Below are 9,275 nucleotides of genomic sequence, written 5' to 3' on the forward strand. Positions count from 1 at the left end.
GTTCTTTTTGATGAGTTGCTCTTCTGATGTCCTTTCCTGCAGGATGGCTTTTTTTCTGAAGAAAAAAAACAAAATCTACCCATCATATGAGGATGAGGCCCCTGCAGGCAGTATGCTGCCAGCATTGGTGAGGCCAGAGATGCGAACAGTGGCCCGAAATAAGAAGGTAGAGCCGGTAGTCTTCCCAGAGTTTGGAAAAAAGAACAAAATTTATCCAGTGGAGCAGGATGAAGAGGAGGCCCCTGATGGCAAAATCCTGCCAGTGCTGGTGAGGCCAGAGATGCGAACAGTGGCCCAAAATAATAAGGCAGAGCCGGTAGTCTTCCCAGAGTTTGAAAAAAAGAACAAAATTGATCCAACGGAGTAGGAGGGGCAGCAGTGGGATGAGCCAGAGGCCCAGCAGTCTAGTTACCAACCCAGTGTTGCCCAGGCCCCTGCTGGCCAAATAACTTCCCAACTCCTGCCGGTGCTTGTGAGGCCACAGATGCATGCAGAGGTCCAGAGGAACAAGGTCCAGCCAATTGTTCTCCCAGATTTAAAAATACAGCACCTAATATACACAACACCAGCAATACAGATAACAGCAACACTTACAACTGCAAACCCAAACCTGGAATTACACAAAACAATTTAGGTCTAGTTCAGTGTTTAAACCTTTGGGGTGTTAGGATTTAAAAAAGGAAAATCAACCTGGCTTCTTGCTGATGTAACAGTTTGACAAAGTCCCTCCTCATCCCAGGTTTCTTCTGGCTGACCCATAAAACTGTATAAGGCAAGTCTGTGTCAGCAGGGTTGTGCTTCACAAAGTGACCCACCACGGGAGCCTCCATCACTTTGTTTCTAATATGGGAGCGATGCTCCCCAACACGGGCGCTGACAGAGCGTACAGTGGAACTAATATGAAACAAGTTAGAGGGACATTGTATTAGAGACACTCCATCTCTGGTTTGGCAAGTGCTCAGATTGTGAAGGGTGAATCTAAAGCCCAAGTTGGCACCTTAAATTTCTTTTGCCTGTAATGTGAGAGTGCAAGACAAATATCTGCTGCATCTATAATGACCCACCACCGAGGAACTGGTGGGTGTGGGAACCAGTATCAGATCAGTATGAACTAAAAAAATCTTTGACAGAGAAAGGTTTTTTTTAAGGCCAATGAGAGGAAAATCAGCACAGCCTTGAATGTTCCACAGTGAATGCCAGTGTTTCCTGAGGATCCTGATAATCAAATCAGAATGATTAGAGAATTCTCAGGAGCCTGTAATGCGTTCCCTGGACTGAGTACGATGAATGGGGAAAAATAGTGAAGGGTGTTCCTCAGCCAGAGACCTGCTTCTTGCCTGAGAAATGACACGCTCTGGGTACCCCCTAGCTGACAGGAAATTAGAAAGTGTTTTGGCCGCAGTGAAAAAATCACTATTCAGTGAGGAATTCCTCTTGATCCTCAACAATTGTCCTTAAGATCCTTAGGATGAAAAGAAGAGTAGTGAAGTAAGGAGTTACTGTCAGTGGGTTTATGAAAGGGTTTAACACCTAAGTACCCGTCATGTTTCACCACTTCCACATCTAAAAACTTACAAAGGTTGGTGCTGTGTTGTCCTGAAAAGGAGAGGGAGGGTGTATGGAGTTTTTACAGTTTAAGTCATGTTCATTGCTGAACAAAAAAAACCAACAGATCATCTTATATACCTGCAATAATGCAGCAGAGACTCAGAATATGGATTGTTATTCAATATGTGTGTTTTCCCAAATGAAATTATAAAGATGTTGGTCACAAAAGGGGCTAAAAGAGAGCCCATGACTACACCTTGATTGAAAATAAAAGTGATCTAAAAAAACAAAAGTATTTCCCTCAAAAACCTGTATCTAATAAATCTAGAAAAAACTCAAGAGGGCGGATGCAGATCCTGCCTGGATTCCCACAACTGTTGAATAAGATGGCGTCTTTCTTCCAGAGGAGTATTAGTGTACAGTGAAGCCACACCAAAAGAAGCAAAAATAGTGGCTTCAGGTATTTGCAGCTGTTCAACCTGTTGGATGAAATGTGCTGTATCTTGAATATCTGCCAGGGTGTCTTTAGCATATTTTGGTAAGAACGAGTCTAAGTATTTAGCAATGAGTCTAAGTATTTAGCCCGAAACTCTGGGTCTGCCCAGGGGGGAGGAGTGTCAATAATCTTAGTATTTTAAGCAGACAATAGAAAACCGGGATGCGGGGATAAGGTGGAATGTTTAGGAAGTCCATTGTGTCTGCATGTTGGAGTGCTGTTTGAAGAAGTGTGGCTCTTGAGCCTGTAGAGTCTTTCGCGGTGTTCAGGGAAAACAGAGAGTCTGAAAGTTGGCCTTGGCCTCATCTAGATAATCTTGTCTATTCATAATTACAATGGCCCCACCCTTGTCAGCTTGTTTTATAATGATATTAGTATCTTTGGACAAGTCATTCAAACAGTTACATTGAGACTCAGTTAAATCCTTTCCACTGACATCATTTCATCATGTTGTTATAGTGCTGTGACCTCATGTCTCCAGGGGCTTGGGGCCCCTTAGAAACGCTGGTACACAGCGACCTCCATAGAGAGTGAGTGTGTTTTCTTTTTCTCCCCAAAGTCAGTGTGGTATATTTAGTTTTAATTTGGCATTTGTGTTCCCTTTTAATAATAATAATAAATTTTTATTTGTATCCCACCCTCCCCAGCTGAGGCCGGGCTCAGAGCGCCTAACATCATAAAACAACACAATATGCATAAAAACAGACATCAATTAATTAAAATACACTAGCGTTGCTAGTGGCCCCCCAAGCCCCTTGAGAAACGAGATCACATTATTTATGGCAACATCAGAGGTGAAATGATGTCAGTAGAAAGGAGACCTCTTGCTCACCTGGCCTGGGACAACGGGCCAGGTGTGTGCAGGTGTGGCCTCCCAGTTTCCTTGCGGCCTCCACTGGGTTTTGCTGAATCCAAAAAATGTGTGAGATTTTTCGGCTGATATTTAACAAAACAATGCCCCCCAGACATGTAAAATACAATTGCTCAGGTTAAGAGTCTAACCCTCGGATACCTGACATTTCCTTGTGTGAGCTGCATCAAATGCTAATACCTTTAGGTTGCGGATCAGCCTTGGTCCCTGTTATGTCTTTGTGAAATGAATTTCTTTCACCCTCAATTTATGAATTAATTACAAGTGCTTATATACCACTTTTTATCTACAACATTCAAAATATAGTTATTTAAAAGAACTGTTTTTCTCCCCCAACCCTCTTTTTAGGTTTGTGTGGTAGAATTCCAAAGTGCCTTCAGAGACGAACAATAGAATTGTTGACAACGAAAGCCTATGGAATCTTGTCCACTCTTCCACCTGGCTTGCGGGGGGGGGGCTGACAGGCCCTAGAAAGTACTGCTGCTGCCGCTGCCACCCAGGACTGCCTGCCGGGAGCCTGAGGGCCCTGTCCTGCCTCTCTCCACCTGGCTGGGGGGGGGGGGCTGACAGGCTTCACAAGGACTGCGGCTGCTACTTGGCAGAGAGGGCTCTTCTTTTTAATAGTTTTTAAATTATATTTTATCTGTGGTGTTTTAAATTGTGCTTTATGGGTATGTTCTTTTGTTTGTTTGTGTGTTTCTTTCTCTGTTGGGGTGGGCGGGTGTTGGGTTGTGGATAGGTATAGTTTTGTATAGTTCTGTTCTTAAGGAGAGAGGGTCAGGGCTGCCCGAGTGTGGCCCCCAGCCAAGAGAATGGCTGGGGCATGTTCCACGGTGTGTGTGTGTGTCCTGGGACATCCGATCTCAGTGATCACAGGCAGCAGGAGTTACACTAAGTCCAGACCGTGTCATTACTGAGGAGGCAGGTTTAGTCGTTGTTTGAAGACTATCCCTGCCTCCAGGTCTGGTCTTGACCAGAAGGATACTGGAATCAGCAAGGGAGACCCACATGACTTTAAGGTTTCTGTGCAATGTCAGGAAGACCTTGTTTGGGTCCAGCTTGTTCACAAAGGATTCGGCCTCCTCAGAGAGCTGATCGGTGTTGACAGTGTATGGGCTTGTACATGTTGAACCTTTGCTGGAAAAGGAAAAGGGAAAGTGAGGAGCAGCAAATGGCACTCCCTGCAGGGCAGGCATGCGATTTTCATCTCAAAAAGGATGTTGGGAAAAGTTCAGAAAAAGGCAACCAAAATTATCAAGGGGGTGGAGCGAATCCCCTATGAAGGAAGGTGGCTGAGGTTAGGACTTTTTGGTCAGGAGAAAATCTCCAAGGAGGGCTGGGAGAGACCCCCACCATGCCACCTGAAGCCCTGGAGAGCAGCAGCCAGTCAGTGTAGAGGTGGTGTGGCATAGTGGTATAATAATTTTTAATAATAATAATAATAATAATAATAATAATAATAATAATAATAATTTATTATTTATACCCCGTCCATCTGGCTGGGTTTTCTCAGCCACTCTGGACGGCTTCCAACAGAATATTAAAATACTATAGTCTATTAAACATTAAAAGCTTCCCTAAACAGGGCTGCCTTCAGATGTCTTCTAAAAGTGTGGTAGTTGTTTTTCTCTTTGACATCTGGTGGGAGGCCCTCTGCCTGGTTCCCTGCAACTTGGCTTCTCGCAGTGAGGGAACCGCCAGAAGGCCCTCAGAGCTGGACCTCAGTGTCCAGGCAGAACGATGGGGGTGGAGACGCTCCTTCAGGTATACTGGACCGAGGCCATTTAGGGCTTTAAATGTCAGCACCAACACTTTGAATTGTGCTTGGAAACGTACTGGGAGCCAATGTAGGTCTTTCAGGACCGGTGTTATGTGGTCTCCCAGTCCCCAGTCTAGCTGCCGCATTCTGGATTAATTGCAGTTTCCAGGTCACCTTCAAAGGTAGCCCCACATAAAGCGCATTGCAGTAGTCCAGGCGAGGGATAACTAGAACATGCACCATTCCGGCGAGACAGTCTGTGGGCAGGGAGGGTCTCATCCTGCGTACCAGATGGAGCTGATAAACAGCTGCCCTGAATTGACCTGCGCCTCCATGGACAGCTGTGAGTCCAAAATGACTCCCAGGCTGTGCACCTGGTCCTTCAGGGGCACAGTTAGCCCATTCAGGACCAGGGAGTCATCCACACCTACAGTGTTTCTCAAACTTGGATCCAGACAACAGGTGGGAACCCAAGTTTGAGACACACTTGATTAGAATGTCGGTCTAGGGCCTGGGAGGCCGGGGTTCAAATTCCCATTTGGCCATGAAGCTCACTGGGTGACCTTGGGCCAATCACTCACTCACAGCCTGACCTCCTTCGCAGGGCTTTTGTGAAGGCAGAATGGGGAGGAGCAGCAGACCCTAGAAAAAGGGACGGGCCATTTGTCGTTCTCTCACCTTTGCCTGGGGGCTGATGCCATAGCTGGTGAAGGCATACTGCCAATGTCGCAGTCCCAGGTGGGTGATCAGGAGCAGGTAGTAAGCGGTGAAGGAAATGCCAGTAGAGAGCTCAGTCCAGAAGCCAGATCTCAGAATCCGGGGTGACACTTGGAAGAGAGAAGAGAGACTATTAGGCCACAGGATGAGAAGAATGGACCACCCCACCTTTCAAGGGGGTTTAATAAGGAACTCTGAGGCCTAGGGATGACGAACTGGGCCTCGGTGCTTTCTACAAAGGATAAAGGCATTTCCAAGGGAAATTGATCCTCTGAGGCCCTTCTTCAGGTGCCTCCTCCACAAGAGGTCTGGAGGGTGGCCACACGAGAACAGGCCTTTTCTGCAGTGACTCCCTGTTTGTGAAAGGCCCTCTCCAGGAAGGCTCACCTGGCACCTTCGCTACCTATCTTTAGGCGCCAGGTGAAAACGTTCCTCTTCAACCAAGCCTTTGGCTGATTGATCTCCAATATCTTTCTAAATGTGCTGGGTGAGGGGGATGTTTGCTTTTCTTCTCGTTTTTATTATGCATATATATAGGTAATAGTGATTTTATGTGGTGAACCGCCCTGAGATTTGTGGATGAAGGGCAGTATACAAATTTTAATAATAATATTAACAACCACAACAAAGCATAGCTCGCTTCAGGAAAACGTCATCACAGGCCATCATAGATGACAGCCTTTGTCAACCTGGTTTCCTCCAGATGTTCTGGACTACAAAGCCCATCACTCTCAGCCAGCACAACTGTATGGTGCTAGGAACAGTAGTCCAAAACATCTCCCACGAAGACAAAAGCTAACTGGGGTTTGCAGATGGGGTCGATTGGTGAAGACAGCTCTTGGGCTGCTGGTATCACACAACATACCTGGCTTAGTGTTCTTGTACACAAGGCAGACTTTCCCATTCCCTCTGCACGGGTCCAGCTCAAACACCGGGCTCCGTAAGTCCAAGTAAGGTTTCTCCAACTGACCCCCGTTACCTTTGGAGAGAAAGGAAAGGCTGAGCGAGGCAGGCAGGCATTCTCGTCGGGTGCAGGGCAAGGAATACTCAAACCAAGCAGAGCTTGGGAAGCTAGGCATCAGTGGGGCTTGTGTATAAGGTCACAAAAACTTGGTGGGGTAGCAGGTGGGGCAGAGAGGAGGACCAAGGTCGCCCATGGACAAAGGGGTGAGGTGGGGCAGTACCTCCTTCATTGTCGGTGTCCTCCAAGTCAGCCAGCATGGGGGCATTGGGCAAGGCGTAGACGGGTGACGCTCTGACTCGGTTTAGCTAGGAGATGCTGTTGATGGTTATGGAGGCAAGAGGCATTGGATTGTCTGAAAGAAAGGCAGCGGGTAAGGAAGGGTCTCATCCCGCGCTCCAGATGGAGCTGGTAGACAGCTGCCCTGGACACAGAATTGACCTGCGCCTCCATGGACAGCTGTGAGTCCAAAATGACTCCCAGGCTACGTACCTGGTCCTTCAGGGGCACAGTTGCCCCATTCAGGACCAGGGAGTCCCCCACACCTGCCCGCCCCCTGTCCCCCCAAAACAGTACTTCTGTCTTGTCAGGATCCATCCTCCAGCCACTCTTCCAGACACTCACACGGGACTTTGGCAGGGTCCCCAGCTCTGGGGTCCCCTGGGGAAGGGGAGAGGCTCTGGAGGCAGGCCAGATGGGAAACAGGACCCCTCCAGGGCCAGGCAAGGTACGCCCGCCCGCCCCCCCAGCCCCTTCTTCCCCGGGCGGCAGACCCCAAAGTTTCCCAGACTTCCACCAAGGGGAACCACAAACACCACCTGAAATCTGCGGCTCCGGGTTGGCGGGGGAAGCGGGAAGCCCCGAGTTCGAGTCTCGGCTCCGCTGCGCCCGGAATGGAGACTTGGAAGGGAAGCCGCCATGTCGAGGAGGGCGAGAGAGAGAGAGAGAGGCGGCCTGGAAGGCGGGGGGGGGGCGAAAAGGGCCTGGCGACGGAGGCGGCTCTCTGCCCATGCTCAGGAACCCCGTCGGCCTCTGCCCCGCCAGCCCCTCCTGAGGGAAAGAGACGCCCCTCCTCCCGCCGCCATCTTGAAGCAACCGCCAAGCCCAACGGCTCTCCGCCCAGCCACGCCCCGCGCCCGACTCTCGGCTCCCATTGGCTGACGGGGCCCGGACTTTGCCCAGATACGGAGTCGGAGGAGCCGGCCAATGGGGAGGGCTCGGAACGGGCGGGGGGGAGGAGAAAGAGAGGAGGAGGAGGAGGAGGAGCCGGCTCTCCCGTTGCCTTCTGGGAGTCGTAGTGCCTGCTCTCCATTCCCCCTTCTTGTTGTTTAGTCGTTTAGTAGTGTCCGCCTCTTCGTGACCCCCTGGACCAGAGCACGCCAGGCACTCCTGTCTTCCACTGCCTCCCACAGTTTGGTCAGACTCATGTTTGTAGCTTCGAGAACACCATCCAACCATCTCGTCCTCCGTCATCCCTTTCTCCTTGTGCCCTCCATCTTTCCCAACATCAGGGTCTTTTCCAGGGAGTCTTCTCTTCTCATGAGGTGGCCAAAGTCTTGGAGCCTCAGCTTCAGGATCTGTCCTTCCAGTGAGCACTCAGGGCTGATTTCCTTCAGAATGGAGAGGTTTGTTCTTCTTGCAGTCCATGGGACTCTCAAGAGTCTCCTCCAGCACCAGAATTCAAAAGCATCCATTCTTCGGCGATCAGCCTTCTTTATGGTCCAGCTCTCACTTCCATACATCACTACTGAGAAAACCATAGCTTTAACTATATGGACCTTTGTTGGCAAGGTGATGTCTCTGCTTTTGAAGATGCTGTCTAGGTTTGCCATTGCTTTTCTCCCAAGAAGGAAAGATGCTAGCATAGTTAATAAAGACAATGCAAAACGACAAAACAATAGGGAAAATGATAGATGAAGGGGAAGTGATAGAAGAACCAGGAAAAAAAAGATATATTAAGTAAAATAGAAATATCACCACCCGACCCCACCCCCACTCATCTCCCCCCCCCCCTTTCCCTCTTTTCTTCCTAATGTCTCAACAAATGAAACCGATTTGTAAAAAAATGTTACATGGGGGGGAATACAAGAGACATTGCACATACCTTTGTAAATAAATAAAATCTTTAATAAAAATACATTTTAAAAAAACAAGCTAAAAAGTCCCAAGTGCTGCAACCTTTCTTTAGAGTTTTTCCATCCCCGGGATCATTTTGGATGCCCGTTTCTGAACCTTCTCCAACTCAGCCATATCCCTTTTGAGGTGGGGAGTCCAGAATTGTACACGGCACTCCCAATGCAGTCTCACCAGAGATTTGTAATGGCATTATGATATTGGCAGCCTTATTTTCAATTCCTCCCCTAATTATCCCTAGCGTGGCATTTGCCCTTTCTGTGGCCCCCCAATACGGAGCCAACATCTTCATTGAGCTCTCTACTATGAATGACCCCAAGGTCTCGTTCCTCGTCAGTCACTGCCAGTCCAGACTGCAGGAGCATAGATGTCAAATTAGAAATGCACAGCGCCACTATGGCTGCTCATCTGTAGGGTGCTACAAGCCACTGATCCTACAAGCCACTGATCCTACAAGCCACTGATCCTACAAGCCATTGATCCTACAAGCCATTGATCCTGCTGGCGGCTCCCGGCTTCCTGTTTCCAGCGGGGGGAAATGGTGGACTCCCACAAGATCAGACCCCAGCCATTCCGATAATTCAGGGCTGATAGGGGTGTAATTAGCCCTGGCAGCCTCAAGGACCCGCGGATTGTCCGAGATTGCTGGCGTGCACTAAGGTGCAGCTGGCAGGACACTGGGTTAACAAGCACAGAATGACTTGCACTCCTTCAATGTCGTTCTCATAGCCAGGAGCATCTGTTTGGGAATATTAATAGATTTGGACAATAAACAGACACGGCTGGAACG

General features: G+C 48.7%; 1 protein-coding gene across 3 annotated transcripts; it reads right to left on the bottom strand.

The window, feature by feature from the left end:
• Positions 1 to 1,122: 1,122 nt before the first annotated feature.
• LOC310744443 (tubulin polyglutamylase complex subunit 2-like) lies at positions 1,123 to 6,712 on the bottom strand. 3 transcript variants are annotated; one of them, XM_083575861.1, is made up of 4 exons: positions 6,576 to 6,712; positions 6,257 to 6,370; positions 3,959 to 4,047; positions 1,123 to 1,596 (listed from the first exon to the last, which is right to left on the bottom strand). In XM_083575861.1, the coding sequence occupies exons 1-4, from the start codon at positions 6,610 to 6,612 to the stop codon at positions 1,564 to 1,566; spliced, it is 273 nt and encodes a 90-aa protein (XP_083431987.1). In that variant the 5' UTR covers positions 6,613 to 6,712; the 3' UTR covers positions 1,123 to 1,563. The 3 variants fall into 3 exon arrangements, with proteins under 3 accessions (XP_083431987.1, XP_083431986.1, XP_083431985.1); XM_083575860.1 differs by lacking the exon at positions 3,959 to 4,047 and adding an exon at positions 5,353 to 5,501; XM_083575859.1 differs by having other exon boundaries at positions 1,123 to 4,047.
• Positions 6,713 to 9,275: the final 2,563 nt, after the last annotated feature.

This window comes from Podarcis filfolensis, assembly GCF_964270895.1.
Source record: "Podarcis filfolensis genome assembly, chromosome: 11".
NCBI lineage: Eukaryota > Metazoa > Chordata > Lepidosauria > Squamata > Lacertidae > Podarcis > Podarcis filfolensis.